A 22,613-nucleotide genomic window follows, 5' to 3' on the forward strand; every position below is an offset into this window, starting at 1 on the left:
TTCGTCTTCTTCATCAGCCAGCATCCTTGGTGTCTGCTATGAAATATCTGAGTTGATTCTCGCTAAGTAGCCAATATAAGGCTTAGTCATCTACCACTAACAAATACAGGGCTCATTTTGACCCAGGCACAAGGGGGGGCTGTCCGTTCTGTTTTATGGCAGAAACATTGGAGCATTTAGTGGTGTCCTGTCCCCGGTTGGCTGGTCTTAAAAAAATGTTACAGGAGTGGGTGGAGGGGTTCGGGGAGGTTTTCTCCATACCACTTTTTGTCCATGGCCCCAAATACATCCTGAAAAAGAAGGAAATCCTACTATTGATTAATTTCTTGTTTGCTAATGCAAAATTAGCAATCTGGAAAAGTAGGAAGAACCAACTTGCTGGAGTAGGGTGGACGGATGCAGTGCTCTGTCTGAGGGGGCTGGTGGCAGCGCGTCTGAGGGTGGAGCATGCGTACTATACGCTGATCAATCATCTACAGGGGTTTCTGGATGTGTGGGCTGTTGGGCAGGTTCTGTGCTCACTGGGGGAAAATAACTCTCTAATATTGAAGTTTTAAAGGGTAGGTGAAGTTTTTTGTTTTTAAAGTGTGTAAAAGATGATGTTTTTAAATGGGTAAAACGTTTTCAAATGACATTTATTTGGTAGACGTGAAAATCTGTTTATTTATTTGATTTGTGTAATGTTTTTTGTTTTTTGTTCCGGTGTAGGCCTACAGTTAAAACAAATGGAAATAAAATTTGTTTTAAAAATCAAAAAATCTTTCCAAATAGTGAGCCTGTGTTGATGTATGGAAAACTATGTTAGAACTGGTTTATAAATGGTTCTTAATGATTAATAAAGTGTTTACAAACTAATTAATAACCTACTTATAAACCCTTTATGAATCCTTTATAAGGGTAGTCTTATTGTAAAGTGGTACCAAAGAAGAATATGAAACAATATATTACCTGCTGCTTATCTGCTTGTTCCTCCTTCATTAAAGCTGTATTGTTCAAATTCAAATTCAAATCAGCATTATTTTCATTTACGGTTAGTTTACAAATCCAACTTCACTTTGAAATTAAGTTGTATGTCTTATAGCAGTGTTCATCTTTTCCACTTACATATAGAGGACATTGCGAGCTGTACCCGCATGTTTAATGCATTGTTTAACGGGGTTTTAAAAATCATAACATAAAAGCCCGCTTGGGACTTTGAGGCGACACGGAAATTATCCCCCGCCCTCATAGTGACGTAGTTGCATTTTATTGGCGGAGAATGCCGGTTACTGAACGCGAATTGGCAATCAACCCCTGTCCATCAAGTTAGAGGCGTGTCCTTATCGTGTCGTTAGGGAAAGCACAGCAGTCCTCGTAGTTCATCTAAGTGTCACCCGTCCCGGTCTCTTCCTTACATTAACTGTTACAAAATTCAAGCTAACGGTTGGTAAGCGACCGGCGGCAGGTGAAATGGACGAACCTTCGGAACAAATGAGGCCGCTACTGAGAACAGTAAGTACCCGCCCAGCACAGTTCACCGTTAACCTACCATGATGTGTGTGGCTCTTTGTCCGTGTTGGTCCGTGTTTGCCAAGCAGCAGCAGAAGTAGTGATGCTTGGGAGTCAGATTCAATAAGGCACCACCCGGCGGCTGCTAATGTTAGCCGGCTTTCTACTTCTGACACGTGGCATGGGTACAAGTTGTCTTAATATCTCTTGGGAAAGTTAGCGAATACGTTCATTCAAACGTTTTTTATAGAGAGGTGTTTCTCTGACCACTATATATGCATGTTTTTAGTGTATCTTTACTTTAGCTAGTAGCGTTACTTGCTAACGTTAATGTAGTAGCCGGGCAGCGAGCAGAGTCAAGCCTGTTTTGTGACGTTATTAACAGTGGTTAAAGGGTTATTTTACCCTTTTTCTGGCAAGTCTAGACATACGTGTTCATGCACTTACACAAACTAAAACGTGCACATAAATGCCTTTCTGTTAGCATTGTGTGTTCCTTCAGTAAGTCTGACGTTTAATGCCAGCTGCTTTGTAGCATTTCCCCTCACGCTCAACAGGTCTAATCTTCCGTTATTGTATAGTGTGTGCCCTAGTTAGTTAGTTAGTTAGTTAGTTTAGTTGATACGATCCACTGGTACGTTTACCCACATAACAAGGCTAATTTGCATATCAAATGCGCCCAAAATAGATCCGCCTTGTGTGTCATTTCCAAGTCAGGAAATGCTGCTAATTTTACAGTGAAAGCTAGAGAAGTAAACCAAACATGAAACTGGAAGAGAAATTTGTTTGCACATTATCAGACCCGTGAGTGACAGTAAATCTACCACACTCTCTTGAATCTGACACTTTAACTGAGTTGTTAGTCAAGTAGAGGCCCACATCCTGCCCGTTGGGTGTAACTTTACAGTCACAGATGGGATGATGAGCATCAAACACGCAGCAGTGTTAACGAGACCAAAAAAGAAACTTGTTTCAGAGCTAAGTTTAAAATGCATGCTGACTGTGTGACATCAATGCTGGTGTATGGTTGTCCACTACTACGTTTGTGTGTGTGTGTGGGGATGACCCTATACGTATATGTGTGTGCATGTATGAACATGAGCATGCCTCTGAGGAAACTTGACCCCTCGCTGCCCAATGGAAGGTGTAGCTGGATAGCTGTGCAGGCCTACTTCCTTCCCTGGCATGGAAGTCAATGCATTCACTGTGACACAGAAACATTCATCCATACCTAACTAAGGCACTGGGCTTATTAACTGTGCACCAATCTTGGGCTCTACCATTTGACGATCAAGAGGATCCAAACAAATAGTTTGTTTAGGTTTGCAGGGATCTATCTGCAGCTTCACAATAGATCATTCAAAATGGTATTGTAACACATGTTCAACCTTTACCAAATATAGTGCTTCCTGTGATTTTAATATTGCCAATATAACAACATGTTGTCGGCCCTTCACCCATCAAAATGCACTTCCCAAGGAACATACCCTTGGTTGAGCTTTGACTCAGGCATTCAGCTAGTGTGTGCATGTTGACAACGCATTAATCTGGTTTAAACAAGAAGACTCTTGTTGTGATCAGGCTTGCTGGTTGACCAATGCTATTTTAAGGAGTCATTTTGAAAATGAAACATTGCTGCCATTGGCTGTATAAATGGTCTTGACCAGTGATTCTCTCTAATATAAATCCTTAGCAATTAGAATGAATTCTTCCCCCCCAATTTTTAATAATTTCAAACACTTGTTTTACACTAGGTGTGAACCCATAGCATGTTATGCCACTGTGTACTGTTAGGTGTTCTGCTGCATTTGTCACCACTTCTTCTTAGGCTTTATTTGTGGCATTTATAGAAGGCTACTTAGAAGGCTTTGACTTAGAGATGAACCTTCTTCTCTGCTGCGTGTTTTCCATGTTTAGCCTTTACTACGAGTGCTTAGTGGCCAGATTAGGCCTTTACACAGACTGATAGACTCTCTGCTTTTACACTTGTACCAGTAAAGATGGGTTGAAGTTCGAACAGCTAAAAATCAAAAGACACTGAAAGAAAAATTAAGGGTTATGATAGCAATATTATAGTTGGAACACCAGTTTAAAACTTAAAGCTTAAGCCCTTTTTGCATTCAGTCAATCTGTCATGTCTTGCTTAATACATTCACACTTTTAGTTCCTGACCCCCTGACCCCTGTTTATCAATTACTCATTTGGTTGTACAGTCTAAGCTTTGATGGAATTTTGCTTCACATGTTCGCCAGCATGCCAAGAAAAGAGGGATTTGTACGTCCTGCTGCTCCACCAGTGCAAAAGGGTTTTAGTCCAGCCAGGGTAGGCTCTATGAGCTGGACTATTATTGGCTCAGCACTTACTGCTAGGGTTAGTGAGTGTTTTATGAAGCTTACTCACTGTATGACATTGCTGAATGGGTAATTACACCAAATTAGCCTCTTTGCCAGTTCTGTTGGTTCTGTGTTCTGTTCAGCTATACTATTAAGATAATATGCTAACAATGATTAATTCCTACCTTAACCAGGCTAATTTGTGTACACAACAGCGATATGTTATAAATTGTCTAAGTAATGTGTATCATAATCCCTCAATTTGGTTCTGACTCAAAGCAAATGTTGTATTTCAATTAGATCTTTTTTGCTTGCCACAATAAGTTGAAATAGTTATAATTATAGCATATTTGTTTAAGTTCTATAAGGCTCACCTAAATAAACTTCAATACATGTACTCCTTCATTCCCTTCACCACTTACATTACTTGTCTAGCATCTAAATTACGGCTGGGAGTAACGGAACAATACAGTAATGGTCATTTTAAATACAGAAAAGCAGTTTAAGGCCCTGAGAATGCACTAATCTATGCATTAGTATGCCTGTCTACAGAGGAATAGAATTGTGCAATTAAATAAAAACTTGTAAAATTCACCAACCCTATCATTATACTGTTAAGTGTGGTCTGATTGTTGATGGTTGAAGTGTGAGCCTGATGGTAGCATATAGGCGTAATGGTTTTTCAGTTTGTTGGTGATATTGGCTTAACCTGCGATGGATAATGGATCTGAGACATTGAGCGGTTAATCTTTGTACCGTAAGCCTCTTTCAAGATGCACACGCAATCCTGTACCACAAAGCACTTTCTGTTGTACCTTACAAGTAGAAATGATCCGATCACGTGATCGGGGATCGCAGCCGATCACGTGATTTTCAAAAGATCGGAAAAATCGGGGATCGGGATTATTATTATTATTTCTTTTTTTTTTATATATAAAAATGTTTAATGTTACAAAACAAAAATGACCATGTTCACATCTTAAAGTCATCCTGAGGCCTTAGTTTTGGTTTAAAATTACACAACATCATGTATGTGTTGCTTCTTCTGGGCTTGTTTTCATAGACCTGGTTGCTTATTTCTCTCAAATCTGGCAACAGAGTGGGCAGGGCGCAGTGTCTAATAGTAGCAGTAAGCTAACAAGAGGCTACGTTCAGCTGGTGACTCGGAAGTCGGGACAGAGAAAATGTCAGGAGTTTGGAAGTATTATCAAATTGAAAGCGAAGGCAGTGTAACAGCCAGATGCAATGTGTGCAAGGCGGAGGTTCAGCGTGGTGGAAAGAACAGAGCTACGTTCAACATGACCAATCTAATACGCCACCTGAGAAACAAACACCAACAACAACACGACGAGTACACAGCGGCCACTCAGGTAACGGCACTGAAACAACCGACACTTTCAGAGACTTTTAAAAGGAAAGAGAAACTGCCCCAGAACAGTGAAAAGGCCAACAAAATAACAGCCAAGATAGCTGAATTCACCTTACCTTTTTTTTCTCTTAATGCATTGCATAATGATCGGATCAGGAAAAATCGGTATCGGCAGATTGTCAAAATCAAATGATCGGAATCAGATCGGGAGCAAAAAAAGGTGATCATCCCTACTTACAAGAAGTGGAAATTATAGCATTGCTGTAAAGGCATGGATTTATTGATAAAAAAATGATCAATTGTCTCTTCTTCCGGAGCGTATTTGCTGTTTCCCCTGCCTGTATGGAAATGGACATAATACGATGTTGCTTCTTCTTTATACAGATCAATCCAAGCTTTTTAAAATCATGCTAAGATTGGATGTCTATTACTATCAATAATTCATGTGGTTGTTTTTTCACACCACAAACAAACAGTGACCGAGACTAGGCATGGGCGGTATCACTTTTTTCATACCGTCATACCTTGCTGACATCATACCGTGGTATACGGTATATGATGGTATCAGTCCCAATTTAAGGGGTAATTTCTCCCCCCAAACATTTTTTTACTCACTATATCAACAGCCCCACCAAAAATATTTTCCACCAGCCGCCACTGACGGTATGACTTGGGTCGACTTGAGTGAGGTGGCGTTCGGCGGCAAATAGATGTTTCGAACGGTATATTATATGTTCGGTGTAAAATGCAGCCCGAGCCGGTAGACGCTCGCAAAGTGCCGCGACGTGCGCGCAAGTGCAAAACAAGGGCTGCATACATGACACATTGTGCAAATGGCACATTTTGAGATCGGATACAGGACGCGTTTGTAGATGTCCGACGTTGTTTCCATTGTGAGCTAAGTTAACAATATATCATCATACATAAAGATTTTCCGGGAGTAAATACTTGACTTATTGAATAAAGTTTGCTATATTCACTAACTAGTTTGGCAATATTATTCCGTGCATGTGTTAAAAACCTTATTTCCATTTGATTCATTGGATTACTCGCGTGAATGTTTAGCACGTAAATGCTTTCGTTTTTAAAACCGTCCGACCTCGACTACAAAACCATCAACCAGTTGCATAGGATTACAAAATGTCAACACTCACTCACCCCGTCTTAAACATTCCCAAAGAAGTGCCCCTGTCTCTCGTTGTGCTGGATGAAGTCACTGGCGACGAGTAAACCCAAAATAGTCCCAAACAGGCGCAGAGGCATTTTTCTTTTTTACTAGTTGTCCGAGTTCGGGGCCGGCAAATGCTGCCGCCATCTTGCTCAGTTCAGCTCTGTGCTGAGCTCTGAGAGCGGGAAAGACGGACTGCCCTCCCCTGCCCTCTACTGGCGCGTGCTGTGCATTACAACCAATGTCGTCCCTGTCAAAACTCTGTGTCAGTGTAATAGAATGAAACGCATCTGTGATTTGGCGCACAGTCTGTGACGTCACGGTATTGAAAATCATACCGACGGTATTTCGAAATACCCTGGTATACCATAATACCGTCATACCGCCCAAGCCTAACCGAGACTGTTGAAAGTTGACTGACCCAGCTTTAAGTGGTCTGTTATCTTTTCTGTACCATTGATAGCTTTCACTCAAGACCAAAACATCAAACTGATCCGTGTTGGGTACTAAAGATTCCTCAATCTCTCTCTAGCTCTCTCTACACAACTGTTTTTTGAACAACACATTGCAACAAGTTTACTGAGGAGGATGTGGTTCTTTTCGTGTCTTACATTACAATAAACTGTTTCATTTGGGGTTTTAGACTGTTGATCTGGTAAAAACACATTTAGAAAAAGATGGCCCTTTATTAATCCCCCGAGGGGGAAGACATTTGAAGACATAACTAGTTTTTTATATTGTATAATTGTGTAACTAAATTCTTACATGTATTGATTAATTAATAATACAAATAATAGCTGCTGCCCTATTTCAGACTTGAAGCTCTAAATTGTTATATTCTGTCAGTTTTCTAAAACACTTTAGTAAAAAAACAAACCTTGCTGCATTACAGTATTGCACGTGGTCTTGCTTTCTGTTCAGTCTCAAGTTTAATTCAGCCTTTAGATGGCACTCTTTTTATTTACGCTTTGTATTCCTCATTGCCAGGGGTATCTCTAGGCTTGGTTTCATCTTTGCCCTTATTGTTTTGTAGTAAATCTACTTGGAAGTGACTGGCACTGTTAACAGGTGATACATCAAAGCCAAGAGTATCTCTGGACTGGACTGCGACCCAGGATGGTAAATAAAAAATATTTGCTGCTTGGGTTTCATAAATATGTTCTTTTTGCCCTACTCATATAACAGATCTTTTTGTGGACTGGAAACAACCGAGACATCGTTTCTTTTCAAATTACAGTTTGTTGAAAGACATGTGCAACCTTCAGGCTCTAATGGGGATCGTGAATGTCATAGGCATGAAGACATTGGAAAATGAATGAATACACAGCACTATCTTTCCTTTTTCAATTCATTGCACCCTCTGAGGAATGCCAAGCTCACACGTGTTCTTGTTTCTATTTATCTTTGTTGGGGGAGGGTCTTCATTTTTGACCTGAATAACTCTGCGGGTGAGCATTTGGATGTCCTCCAAAGGTGTGTGTCCGTCCCCCATATGTGCGTTTCTAAGCTCTTGGCCGGGCAAATAAAATATTCATGGTGGCATGGTGGGATTGGCTGCTGAGCCAAGAGCGGGCTGACAGGGTAGAGCAGGGCACCGTGTTTTTAGGAGCAGCTCACTCCCTCTCTCCCCTCCTCTCTGTATAAAGAGATGAGCGGAGGAAAGGGCAACAGACAAGTGCGACAGTGTGTCTCTGTTAGTGCTTAGCTCACACACACCTTCTACAATAGAGATCAGAAAGCTGCCTCACGTCCCTGCTGCCTGTGCTTTGTGGATGTTTTAGTCTAAATGGACGATTCGAGCGAAGGGGAGCATGTGCTTACGGTACGTCTGGTTCTGTGTCTGTGTGCCTCACTGCTGTGTTCTGCACTGAACAGGATCAAGTGTGTGTTTTGTATTGGTTTGTGTTCTAAGGCAGAGTGGAGTGATCTGTGCTAATGAATGTGGCAGGTGGTCAGTACAGAGAAGCTGTTGCCTCATCAGACATGTCTCTCAAAATGGAAATGTTTCCTTTCTACTCCTTTTATCGCCTCGAGGAGCAGAGAAGAGAGGAAACTGACAGTTATGGCTGCTTAAAGGAGCGGGACAAGGAGAACAGGAAAGAAGAGAGGAGAAAGACGAGGAGTGTTAGGGAGAGACGGGGGGAATGGGTCTGCCAAGGTGGCTGAATACAAACAAGGTGCAAGCTGTCAATGGAGATTTTTATTGACTAACTGACGTTAAAACGAATGAAATGCTTGTTTCTATTCAGTCTAGTGCAAAAATGATTACGCTCAGAGCAACGAATGAGGAAGGGCTGTTGGAATCAAAAGGAAAATATTTGTGGGGCAGAGAGAGCGGATGGTTTCCATCTTTAGGTTTGTGTTTGCCTGCGAAGTCTGACCATGTTTGGCAGTAATGATTACATCTTATGGAGACTATGATTAGAATCTGTTTATTTTCCAACGTTTCTGCCAAATGAAATATCTTCCCAGCTTTTTAAATGTGAAGATTGTCTTCACTCGGGAGACATTATACAGGTTACAAGCTTCCCACTGCCTATGCCCTCTTAGTTCAGCTCTGCTCAAACATGGTGAGGCTGCAGATAGGTAAATAATTGAATGGCTAGTTAGCAAAAGTCAGCAACATATAGCTGCAATCAGATCAGATCATACCACTTTTTTTAGGGCTGCACAATATGACATTTTAGTTTTCATTGCAATGTCAACTTGCGTAATGAACACATCATGAAAGTTGTTTGAGCGCTATACTGAAAGCAGCAAAGGGAAAGAAGCACATTTTTAAATACATTGCAAGTTAGATCATTATCACAATATTTAACACACTCTGAGTTTCTCAGATATCTGTGTTTCCATTTGCTACCCAGCACCTGCTATGCATCATGGATGTTTGTGCCTTCCTGAAAAAAGTTTCTTAAATGATGTTATACAAATGTTACGTCCATATATATTCTAATGTACATCATTAATCTCTCAAATGTCTTATTTCTGTTTTCAGAAATAATTAAATGAGTTGCATAATTCCAATAAATTACATTAATTTGCAGTATAGGACAATAGTTGCATGCATAGTATGCAATTGAAAATGTTGGCAGTCTGAGACGGGAGATTTGTAGTAATCTGCAGGGACAGGACTCTCGCTGTCACACCTCTCTTATGTCAGTCTCTACGGATTGGAACTGGTCCCAATGAAGCAGGGCTGGCGAGGAGCTGAGATTACAGGGAACAGGCCTTGTTGAGTGGGTGCTTGTTTTATTCACTGTCTGTTTGGCTGCTGCTTGGTTAAATCTCCTGCATTCTAACAGAAGTGGGGTTTACCTACAAGTGTTCAATGAATTAGAAAATCACGTTTAAATGTATGAAATGAAAAGAAATGATTAATCAATCATTTGAATCGGAAAACAAAACATTCCAAAGAGCCAAACCTTCTCTGGTTCCAGACAATTGTTTTTATTTATCTTATCGTTTATTAAAATGAATGTCAACAAAGTTTCGAACTGTAAGGTGTGCAATGTCTGCAATTTAAATGGGCCACCTGAATCGTGATGTATTTTATGACATTTTATTCGGGCAAAAGAATGAATGGTTCCCAGTGCGGTTTTCAACCTAGTAGCGACTTGAAACGGTATTCTGCTTGATTCAAGTTTGCATGTGATTTATGAGGAAGGACAACTCCACAGGGCGCCTTTTTTTAAAATGGACCAACATCAGCCTAGGAAAAACCATAAAAACATTTTAAAATACTTTAAACATCAAAATCATTCAAACCTGGACCCAACAAAGACCACAGAAAAGGACATATGTGAATGTACTCATTTAAGATAACAATCTTGATGGTAAAGTTGTACAATTCCACTAAGGGACTACTACTATATTTCTGAATCTAAAGTCACCCTGCCAAGATACATTAACAGATTTCCCAACTTTTTTCCACATCTTTCATGCTGTACTTGAGAAATTCTTGTATATAGATCAATTGTGAGTTCCAACCGAGTGCTTTCTTTCCTATGGGATTGTGTTTACTCTTAAAGGTTCATGTGAATCATAAATCCTAAAGTCCTGCATAATACCCAACACATAGGTGATTTTCTCACCTAAGCTGCTGTAAAACATACACACATGCTTACAGTGTGCATCAGATCAGCATTAGTTGCATGGAATTTAGATACGGTATGTTGACTTTTTTCAAAACTGCAGCAGTACGATTTAGCAGATGTTGTTTGGGGTTTTTACTAAACATCATTATCACCTTAAGGTATTTTTGTTTTCATTGTGTCAATGTATGTTGTCAGTGTTTGTTTGGTGGTGTGGTGAAGCCCTCACATATGCTCTATGGAAAAAGGAAGCTACATGTCATGTCTGTAGGTGGTGAATGTTTTATTACCAAAAGGCTTTTGTGGGGTATAACTACGAAACTAAGAACAGCTGGAGTCTTTTATCTTATATTGGACTTCATGTTGTTGTTTGCTGGTTGATGTGGTTGGGAGCAGAAGTTTGTGTTATTGTAAAAACAATGTCCCATATGCAGTCTTTTCACCACTCATATTTACACATATCTTTGTATTGTTGTCTGGTAAAAACATTCCCACGAGACGCTCATGTTAAAAAGATTGGTGGATGAGGGGCATGATTAGAATACGGAAAGATGAGAAATGATGAGACACTTTTTACTGTGTGGTTGTGACTTGGCACTTGGCAGGTTGCCTGCTTGTGTTGCCTTCCTCTCTTTGATTGTTATTTGGAACCCACTCTCTACTCGTTCAGCATTTGTATCCTCTGAGGTGTTTTGCTTGAGCAAAGCCGGGCTTATCCTGCACCAGACTCCATGCATGCTTTCACTTCTCAACTCAGACTTGAATCGTTTTGTTTCCTGGTGACATCGATGGATTTCTGATACGAATTCCCACCGGTGTCCGACATTGGTTTTGTCTGGTGGAGCAGAATGTGTAGAGCACTGTTCCTGTCATGTGGCAGCACATGTCTCAGTGGATCCTGAACGGGCAGGAAACACAGTGGTTACATGTATGCCTACTGAGGGTTACCTCATACCATGGTTACACTTGCATTCAATGTTTCCATCCATGTTTTTTATCTTGATCACTATCTGACATTCATCAAGCTTCCTGGTTGCTGATGTGTTGATCCAGATCCACTTAGATAAGTTTGCCTGCATCCTTATCTAACACTAGTTTTAGGCATATTAAAAACAATCATAATGGTCATCACTACACAAATATCTATCTATATCCACACAGTTAAGATAACAGTGCTAGGCAAATATAATCTGGTTTCCTTAATTGTTTAGGTGAAGCCAAAGAACTATTACGTTTTGTCATATATTGATGTCACTATTTGGTGGCTTTTCCACTCTGCTGGCCATTCTTTTTCCTGCCCTCTAAGCCCACAAATCCAGCTCCCCACTGGCACTGCTTCTGTAGCCCAACCACAGCTGTGCTTTGTAGGCATAATGGCCAATATCCTCCCTGGCCTGGGGACTGTGGCTGATAGACTGAGGTTTATTTTGGAAGCTATGTGACGGGTTGCATCATGTGTTCTTAAAATGTACCAAGCAATGTGGGGTTGAGGGCACGACAGACTTTAACACGTGCATATACAGGCACGACAGTGACATGCATATATACTATAGAAAACCTCAGTGAGTAAACTGTTGTTTACACAGTAAAAGTGGTATTTTAAGAAGCTTACAAATAAGACGATACTCATGAAGCAGGAATGGTTTTCCTCCAGCTTTGTGCACTCTGCTAGTAAAAGTTGGTTCATGTGATTCTGGCACAATAGGATTAGGAAATTACAACTGTGACCAAACCAGTAGCCAAGCAAAAAAGTATTTTGTTAACTGTTTTTAAATGTGTCGGAATGTTTTATTTAATTACCTAAAACTGCATGACATCAAGTGCAAATGTTTGTCCTTTGAAAATCTCTGAAGGTGTCAGCTAATTGAATGTTGGACCAAATATTAGCTTTTGTTGTGATGCTGGAAGCTGAAAATCCAGTGACCTTTCATCTTAAATGACCTTGACCAACCACTCCAGCTTTAGTCAACTTTGGTCAATCTGACTCACTTGTAGGGGGAGGAACTTCAGTTACTACAGATAGATTCATGTCTTGCTGCTCTTCTGCCTGCAGCTATGTTCTTACCGCTCCTCACAGAGGCACTGTCGGAGAGCAACATGGCTCATTATCATGCAAATCCACTAGCAACTGGGACGCACAAACACACAGGCACAATCACAGATGGCATCATTCTTTGTAGGTGGTGTTCTAACAGGAGAATAATTATGGTAATATATGTGTGGAACTCTGAATGTCATTGAAGACCTATTCCTAATAGTAAGCCAGTAAGGAAGCAGGAGATAGAAATAGAGTTGGTACCCTTCTACCAGAGTGAACCTTCAGTGTGGTGGCAAAGGCACACGAGGCCCTGATGTCATCCAAGTATCATGTGTCTTTTCACCATGTGGCTGTCTTCGTCACTTTTGTTTCTACACCCTCCTGCATGGCAGCAGAGCCTCTCTGTGATTGGTTGAAGTGATCAAAAGGATCAACCAATTAGGGATTGTGTTGCATAAAAGGGTTTGTACACGAGACAGGAAGCAGCGTTTCTTTGAAGCAAAGTGTCTGATTTATGTTATATGGCCTATGTGAAATGTGTATATATATATATAGAAAATTATTGAAGACATTTATTTTACATTTTATGAACAGTCACCTGCAACATGGTATTAAAGCACAAGCTCTCAAAAACCCTGTAAGATAGGATCCATACTGTCAGACATGTCACAAACGTATGTTATATAGGCCTATATCTTATTCAGGCCGATCTTATCAGCCTGGCTTTCAAAGCCACCTTCAGCTCACTGCTACCCTGTGGTGTTGACCGACTCTACAGTATATGAATGTGTGTCTAAAAAAAGAGTTTCTTTCTTTGTCCCAATACATCATGCCTGCTGATCATGTGGCCGAGCTGGCTTGACTTCTATTGATTCACACCATGTGGCCTTAAAGAACAGCTGGAAGTATGAAGGTTACTTGAGGTGCCGAATTCAAATATTTTCATGAAGATGGGACTGACTGGGATGATATTGGTATCAGTTGCTGTTCCCTGATGGCGGACCCACAGGAGCTTCTCAAGCACATATAGTTCGTTTTTTTTGCCACACATGCAAGAGTAACTGGAGATGTGTCTCTTTCGCTGCTTTAAATGTTCTTAAGGTTATAGAGTCAGAGCAAAACTCGGTTTGGGTTGAGGAGCTTTATGTTTTTTATATATTTGTATGTGTGCGTGTGGTTTTACATTTCTGTTGTTATGAGAACTAGTTTTGAGTTTCAAATTGTACAATGTTTGGATTGTATAAGGTTAGAGGTAGGATTGGGATATCCTCATCGTAAATGTTGATACTGCTGATGGTTAAGGCTGGGATTTCAGGAGTCCCCTCACACATATAGCAGTTATGTGTTTGTGTGTTTAGGTACTGTTATCTGTTTTTTAAGGCACTATAATTTGATAAAAAATCAATACTAATGTTTTCTGAAAACCTGGTGTCTCCTCTAATTGGATCCTTCTATCTGTTGATGTTTCCATGACATGGATATCTGAATGATCATTTTCACTAAGGTCACATAACCTCTGTTTTAATGAGTGGAGCCAGCCTCTTGACGTTGCCATGTAACTCAACCTTTTATGGCATGGACCAACACTGAATATATATTCCAAGAGAGGCTAATTCGTTTGTGGAAAAAAAGATAATCTTCTTAATAAGCTAACCTGTTTATCAGAGTATATATTTGCGTGCTGGTCTATGATCATGGTCAACTAAACATTAAGTACACTTAATAATATTTTATGTTATTGCCCGAGATATTGACTGCCTTGTTTAAGTTTTGTGGTAATGTGTTGTAGATGTTGGCCATCTGCAAAGTCATTAGTTTGCTTTACTCAAACACATAAACACAGAGCTATAGAGTCATTTGGTATGGGGTTAAAAATACAAATAAAAAAACAAACAGGACCCTCACCAAACCCACCATTGATTAACATATCCGGGGTGTCAGAGGAAATGTAAAGATCTTCATGCTGTGTTCCCACCAGTCTTATCACAGCCTAGAAGATCTGAGTCGGGGTCCTTTTCTGCCCTGCTGGTTCCCCAGATGCTTCTGCTAGATCTTACTGCAACAGATTCTATATCTGCCACTCCTGTTTATCAACCCACCTTCATATGTATTCCTCTCTAGCGACAGTCTATTTAAAATAAAGCTTGAATTTAACTATATTTTCATTCGGTCCTTGTTTCTAACATTGTGCTCCATTATCGGAGACACTTTATTGATTGTCTGTTGTGTCTGGTTATGTTAGCTACTGCAAGTAAGACGTGCTTTGAATGTGTTTTCTTTCCTAATTGTTCACCAACACTTTCCTTTAATGTCTATTGAACTGGATTCATTTGTCTTGAGTCTTTTTCTAAAAGCCGTCATTTAGGTTTATTGTATATTAAGCTATATGAACAAGTAAAATAATTGGGGTTGAAACTATTTATTTGCACACTTTACATATGTGTTTGTGTTTTTTAATAAATAATGTATCCTTCAATCTCTTTTGCTCTTTCTCCTGTTGTTCTCAGGGTCTAGATGAGGAGGCATTAGTGGACCATGGAAAGAGCAGCTTCAGTACTCACACAAACTACGAAAAGGAGGATTTGGACAGTAAGTTTGAAGCCACACCGACTGAAAATACCTTTCTTGTGTTAGAAAGGGTAGGTTTCCAAGGCCAACACACATTTGTATTGAACAAATGCTTATTCATTCACTTGTTGCTGATCACTTTGAGAGCGAGACACCAGGCTCTGCATAATTAAGACACTTATGATTACATTTTCCGAGATTTTGTTTTAGATCTCATTACAAGACGTGCGATTTCTCGCCAATACACATCACTAGCTGTATGTTACATCTTATAGTCAATGCTGTTCACAACAAACGTCTTTAGCACCAATAATATGTCCTTCAGGTGTTTGCTACTTGTCCCTCTGTCCCCCCCCCGCCAGCACTCTGCTCTTTCTTTATGTCCGTCCACAGCATTATCTCCATTTATCCCTTCTCTATCCTTTTGTGACACCGGTGAAGCCCTCTGCTCTCTGTCCAGCCAGGCTGTTTATTTTCCATCTTCTTTCATCTCCCATGTCTTTTCTCTCTCTTCCTCCCTCTCTGTTCCTCTCCATCTGTTCAGCTCATGTGTCACTTGTGCCTTCCTGTGAGTGCTGCGTCTTGGTTTCATTCCCCCAGGGTTCCCTCCCAAATCAAAGAGAGATGACTCATCTGTGAAAAATGAGTATTGGCAGAGTATGTAGGGTGAAAATAGGGCGTTTGCATTTCAGAACACAGTTCCTGTGTGGTAGTAAAAATAATGAGGGGAAGTAAATAAAACATTGGGGAGAACAGAGAGTGGTGAAAAAAGTTAAACATTGTACTCTGGTTTTCTTCAAGTTGATTATCTAGAGCAGTGGTTCTCAAAGTGGGGTCCGCGACCCCCCGGGGGTCCGTGGCACTCTGCCAGGGGGTCCGTGAAAAGTTTTCAGATTCATTAATTTAAATTATCATGATATCATTTTTTTTTCATTTTTTTTTTTTTTACAAAAGGCTTCATAGTTTAACAAATAATATTTTATTTTTTTAATCTAAAATAGTTCATAGATTACGTTCTAATCTAACAAATCTATACATTTAAAAATCAAGCGCGTCACTCTTTACCATGGAAACAACAATAACTGGTACGTCAGTCAGAGAGCGCCACTGCTAGCATCATAGAGATATAACACGGCTAGCATACTACGAAGATGGACCGATTTTTAAAACGACAGGTTACGGCTACAAATGAAGTAAATGAAAAACAAAAAACAAAAGTAAGGAAATACGATGAGGAGTATCTCCAATAAGGATTTATTGAAGTGGAAGGGAAACCGAAATGTCTGATATGCCTGCGGTGTCTTGCCAATGAGGCGATGAAGCCTGCCAAATTGAAGAGGCACCTCGAGACCAAGCATCCAGATTATGTAAAAAAAGACCGGGCTTTTTTTGAGAGGAAGGGCGAGGACTACAGCCAGCAACAACAACGGATGGTTAATGTTACGTCTGTTTCTGCTAAAGAGCAGACGACGAATTTAGGACATGTCTGCTGATATCAAATCACAACTGCTGGAAAGACTGAGAGGGTCTAAATTCGCGGTTCAATTGGATGAGTCCACTGATGTGTCCGGCTCTGCGGAGCTCATCGCACTGGCGCGAGAGGAGAGGGAGAGCCGCAGAAGTGAGACTGACTGAGATTACTTTGAGCAACATGCATGGGAATAAGTTACAATATAATACATTTGTGTATATTTCTCGCTATTCAGATGGTCTGCTGCCTGGTGCTGCTGTTGCGCAATGTGCAGTAGTGTCCTCTTTTCGCACCATGACATTATCAGTTATGAATTTGTGTTTCACTGCTTGAGAAAATGGACTTGTGGCTGAGAGCGTGTGAAAAATGTCAATTGTGTGAGAGTTGGCAGCCCTGTGAACTCGCTTGACATTATTATGTATGAAACTGCCAATCAGATTTATTTACTTATTAATCGAAGGTGCCGGAACGCTGTTCTGGATCGTTCCCGCCCACTTTAAACCGTGTGTGTGTGTGTGTGTGTGTGTGTGTGTGTGTGTGTGTGTGTGTGTGTGTGTGTGTGTGTGTGTGTGTGTGTGTGTGTGTGTGTGTGTGTGTGTGTGTGTGTGTGTGTGTGTGTGTGTGTGTGTGTGTGTGTGTGTGTGTGTGTGTGTGTGTGTGTGTGTGTGTGTGTGTGTGTGTGTGTGTGTGTGTGTGTGTGTGTGTGTGTGTGTGTGTGTGTGTGTGTGTGTGTGTGTGTGTGTGTGTGTGTGTGTGTGTGTGTGTGTGTGTGTGTGTGTGTGTGTGTGTGTGTGTGTGTGTTCTGAAATGCACTTCAAATGATCACTTTTCTCTTGATTTCCCTTTGATATTTTGTTTAGGTACAGTATTACTTGCAGCTAATTGATTGATTGTTTTATGGGTATTCTGTGTTGAGATGGTGCAAATATTTTTAATACATATCTAATATATTTCTAATACATTGCTCTTGTGTTGTTCTTTCACATAACTAAGACTATAGAAGTGTAAAAAATAGGCTACATCAGATTATTCCAAGGGACATACATGTCAAGTCAAGTCAATTTTTATTTATATAGCCCAAAATCACAAATCAGAATGAGGGGGTCCTTGGTGTATTCTCTATCTTGTAAGGGGTCCTTGGCTGAAAAACAATTGAGAACCTCTGATCTAGAGCACTCCATTGAAAAGCAGAGTTCTCCGTCTTCGGTTTTAAATGTTAGTGTTTCTGTTCAGATGTAAATACTGACACTGTTATTGTAGGCTCAACATTTAAGTTTTACAATGAAGCCTTGGATTTAGAAATTGAGTTCAATCTATCTTATTGTTGCCTCGACCACACTGAAATGGTATTTGGTTTGCCATTGTCTTAGCTTTATTTGCTAACAGAGGTGGAAATCTGATGTGTGTGTGATGGGCAGGAAACTCCGAGGTCAACATGTTTTACGATAGAAATCTGGTCATCAGATTGTACAGAATACTGTAGATGGGACGTGTTGTAAACATTTAGAACTTTATTTCATTTAAATGATACATTCTATGTTAAAACAACATGGGTTTTACTTTATTTCCAATAAGATACAGTTGTATGTCCCTTTCACAGTTGCTAGTTAGTCAGTTTGAATAATCTAAAATGAAAATGTAACTCAAATTGTGAACTGTATTTAAACTATCCCGAACCTTTATTAATTTGTGCAAAAGAGTGTGTAAGAAAAAGATATCTAAAATGGTATTGCACTTGTCTTTTCCCTAGGCCACAGAGCGGTGTATGTAGGCGTCCATGTTCCTCTTGGAAGGGAGAACAAACGGAGACATCGTCATCGAGGACACAGACACCACCGAAAGAAGAAAGAGAGAGACTCTGAGGAGGGGAAGGACGATGGCCAGGAATCCCCCACTGGTTGGAAACGCTTATCTTTAATGTCTTAATGCCCCCACACCACTCTTTTAGTTTGAATCCCTCTCTACATAGTTCCTATTACAAATGACTCGTCGACCTTGTCGTTAATGTCTTCTTTTAGAGCCTATAACAGCCTATCGTTTAAGGCAGTGGTTCTTAACTGGTCAGGCCTCGGGACCCCCTTTTTTCCTTTGTCAATAAATCGCAACCCGAAATTTTGAACCACTCAAATCTATTCAACAAAAAAAGGTGCTGTAATATGTATACGCTTTTCAGCATACGATATTAATTAAAGTGAAGTACTGTACATCCCTTATATCCCTTCACAGAACTAATGCTTTTTAAAAAAAGGTTTAATGAGATGATGAAATCAAAGCTGAACTGTATAACATAAAAAGGCCCACATTTTTAGAAATACTAACATATAAACTATGCATTCTGGTACACTCTGAGAAAAAAAAAAAATACATCTATTACTACCTGACATATTAATAATATTTGATGCCATTGTTTTTTTGTCACTTTGTTCTGACAGCCGAACTTGTTGCTCCACACAGAGAGAAGAGTAAAGATGAGATAGTTTGTGTGAATTACTTTAAATTGTGGGTAAGGGTAGGTAGCCCCCATTGTTCTGTGACCTGTCAATCATCAAACTGGGGGTCGTATTTCATTATGTGTTCATTTTTATCTGAAGTTGTACCCATGGATGTATAAAGAAGAGTTCTACCGCAAAGTTATTCTCCGTGGGGACTTCCGGCAACTATCTTGATTCTGATTGGCCAGAAGACTCGAAAAAACATCAGCAAAGATGTTTTATTGAGAAGATGATCACTATGTGACAGAAGTTTTCAAGACCGTTTATGGTCTCCGGTACTTTCAGTCCAAAGCCTACTGCATGCACAGCGTTAGAAAATCGGGCCTTAAAAATAAAAGTTTGACTTTTTTCCCAAAAAAAGAAGATCTGCGACCCACTCGAAACGGGTCTGCGACCAACCAGTTGAGAACCACTGGTTTAGGGAATCATGTGTGATGTTAATTTTGAATAAAAAAAACCTTTTAAAAATACACAGATTACCAGGTTATATTACCTCTCTGCTTAAGCCTTATGCGTCTCCCTCTTTCAAACAGTTCTGAATAAACATTCAGCTCTAAAAGGCTTTAAAGGCCACCGGTAAATAGCCTCCGACACTGATTGAAGGCTATGACATTTTAAGAGAGTGCTGCGTGCGCTATGTGAGAATTTGCTGCGTCACCTCAACTGCAAGACTTATAGGCAGCCAAACAATGCTTTGAACTCTTCGAGGTGTTATCAAGTCCTTACGACGACACCAACAGGACCTGCATTGGTCCGGTTATCATGTTGAGCACTGACTGGGGACACACAGCATCTCAATCTATGAGACGGTTATACGTGTTTAGGTTTAGTTGCTGTCGGTAAGCACCAACAGCCTCAATGTATGTACTCGCATGTGCATTATACACACCAGATCACCGCACACCGCACCATGTGTGGACAGAAAGAACTCCCCTTTTGCCTCCATTCATTCGGTTTCTGCCTCCCTGTGGCGCTTAGTCTTGTAATCTGCCATGTCTATTTCCGTTCTCTCTGTGGTTCGAGATGTCCTGATATCTGCCCTCTAATTCAATACGGCATGAAAAGAAAATATCTGTAATGCTTTCAGGTTTTCATTATGCTCTTTTGCCTGCAGATGTATTCCTTCTTATGTAGTAATGAAAAGCAGTTAGTTATCTACTGGTCTCTCTGTACACTCCCACAAAGATTATCCTCTCCACCTTCAGAAAGCATTAGTGCAGTGGTAATGGCCAAACACACAGCCATACTTTCTCAGGAGGACCTAAAGAATTCCGTTTGATCATACTACCGTCTCCTGTGACCTAAGATTTTCATCATCATAACTACACTGTAGCTATGCACGTATGACAAATAAAAGCCTTGAAACCTTTTATTATGGGCCGATTTAATCTCCCCCTCTACGGTTAAGACAGTCATTTAAGGGTTCCCCTGTGGAGTTTTATTATAAACGGTTAAAAAAATAGGTTGCATTCCACATTCAACTAAATGTGATGTCTATCCTTGAGGTGTAACTAACAAGAAGACATGCCTTTTCCTCATAAAACATTTCCAAAGTATAACATCTGGATGCTTTGTTTACTAGCTTTTTTCAAAAATCCATTGCCTTTTTGGCAAATTACAGCCACCTGTAGGTCAGTGAAAAAGCGTTGGCAGGACTGCGTATCACATCATCTATGTGCAGGTGCATGTGTAAACAAACATACTATTAGAGGTCAAACTCCACAGGGTTCTTTTAATAGCCCATAATGCCTTGAGAAATATACTTTAATTGTTGTAATGATTGTAAATATGTACTTTGGCCTTTGATTACTCTCTGTACAGACACACCATCCCAGCGGGTTCAGTTCATCCTAGGAGCAGAGGACGATGACCTCGAGCACGTCCCACATGACCTCTTCACTGAGCTGGACGAGCTCTCCTTCAGAGACGGCAGATCCACTGAGTGGAAGGAAACTGCCAGGTTAGAAAGCAACTGAAGGACCAGCATAATGACAACCTCATGGAGTGAAAGCAATACGGAACTCTATATTGACTTTTTGAACAAATAACAGTTTTCATGATATTTGATGCATCTGTTTCATAGTGTAATGTGAAATAGGTTTGTAGCATTCATAAAATAACACTGGAAACACTGACCCTGATTCAACTTTAAGTTAATATCTTCTTTCTCTGTGTGTTTGTGTTGTTTATCCACAGGTGGTTGAAATTTGAAGAAGATGTGGAAGATGGTGGTGAGAGGTGGAGTAAGCCCTATGTGGCTACGTTGTCACTACACAGCTTATTTGAACTGCGTAGCTGCATACTCAACGGCACGGTCATGCTCGATATGAGGGCCAACAGTATTGAAGAAATTGCAGGTAATTCTTTCTCATGAATTAAATTCTGAAAAATAAAAGCAAATTTATACTCGGGTACATTTATTTTTAATCTCCATATTAAATAAATTTTCCTTACTGTGTTTTTTCCCCCATGCTTTTCTACAAATCAGACATGCTGATAGACAGCATGGTGGCGTCGGGCCAGCTGAAGGAGGATTTGCGCCACAAGGTGCGGGAAGCCATGCTGAAGAAACACCACCACCAGAATGACAGAAAACTTAGCAATCGCATCCCTCTGGTCCGCTCCATTGCTGACATAGGCAAGAAACATTCTGACCCACTCTTGCTTGAAAGAAACGGTGAGATCCTGCGACGCACTCGCATTTCTTTTTCCTCTGTATTCCACCTCTGGGGAACTGTTGCTTAAAAATCCCCTGTTCAAATCCCTCAATGCCGTCGTAGAAGGTGGATGGTAAAAGTGAGTAAAATCAAGAGAAGGAATCGGCCCCAATAGTGAAAGAGAAATTCGGGTGCTACTGACTCTGCTAACTTGTATGGCTGGCCTGGCTCGCGGTGATTTAAATAATGATTGTTTTTACTCCATAGGGTGACACTAAACTGCAACTGGAGTCAGCATTGTGTGTTTTTTGAGTGGGCATGGCTGCAGTGGTGTTAATGTATGGTGTTGGGTGCCAGCCGGAGGATTAAAGAATGAAATAAATATCCCATTCTCCACTTCTTTGCCTGTGGTTCTTGTGGGGCTTGCATTTTAATATCATTAAACCTTAAACGTGAAAGGTCAAATGAATAAATCTCACATTGATGGTAATGGTTGTAGTTGGCAAGATGTATGTTTTGTGCCAAATGCGTATGCACTCTGTAGGAATTATGGTCTGGTCTGTTGTGGTAGAGCACACGTCTGCTCACAGTGCACTGACATCGTGCTAACTCATCCTCTCGTGCATGCATCTGAACCCTCTCGAGGTTGACCTCTGACATGTTGTACGATTTGGTTTGTTTGGAATTGAATGATACAATTTGTGTTGGCCCCTTGCAGAACCTCCTACACGCCTCACTGAATCATTCTTAGTGTCTTCTGCACACTACCATGCTTTTCGCTCATGTTTATGCAAGCACGGTTCCCTCTAACAACACTCTGCCACGCTCTTGCTGCCCACCCCTTCTAGCTGTGTCTCCTCCAGATACCACCTTTGTGATGTACTCCTACTTCATATGTGTATTCCTCTGCTCCATCCCTTATTCCTTTTCCCTCCTTT

At 40.5% G+C, this 22,613-nt stretch overlaps 1 protein-coding gene across 13 annotated transcripts in view; it reads left to right on the forward strand.

The window, feature by feature from the left end:
• Positions 1 to 1,327: 1,327 nt before the first annotated feature.
• Positions 1,328 to 22,613, forward strand: part of LOC307023274 (sodium bicarbonate cotransporter 3-like) — a 41,505-nt gene continuing 20,219 nt past the window's right edge. For 2 of the 13 annotated variants that reach the window (XM_079656454.1, XM_079656458.1), the window contains exons 1-6: positions 1,328 to 1,491; positions 14,995 to 15,076; positions 18,277 to 18,423; positions 20,840 to 20,978; positions 21,215 to 21,375; positions 21,507 to 21,695. In XM_079656454.1, coding sequence (XP_079512580.1) covers positions 1,450 to 1,491; positions 14,995 to 15,076; positions 18,277 to 18,423; positions 20,840 to 20,978; positions 21,215 to 21,375; positions 21,507 to 21,695 — 760 coding nt within the window. In that variant the 5' untranslated portion in view covers positions 1,328 to 1,449. Of the gene's footprint in view, positions 1,492 to 7,458; positions 7,478 to 7,991; positions 8,181 to 14,994; positions 15,077 to 18,276; positions 18,424 to 20,839; positions 20,979 to 21,214; positions 21,376 to 21,506; positions 21,696 to 22,613 lie in introns of those variants that run through there. The other 11 variants (XM_079656456.1, XM_079656457.1, XM_079656459.1 and 8 more) reach the window with 7 other exon arrangements.

The sequence above is a fragment of the Notothenia rossii genome (assembly GCF_949606895.1).
Source record: "Notothenia rossii genome assembly, chromosome: 10".
In the NCBI taxonomy this organism is placed as follows: domain Eukaryota; kingdom Metazoa; phylum Chordata; class Actinopteri; order Perciformes; family Nototheniidae; genus Notothenia; species Notothenia rossii.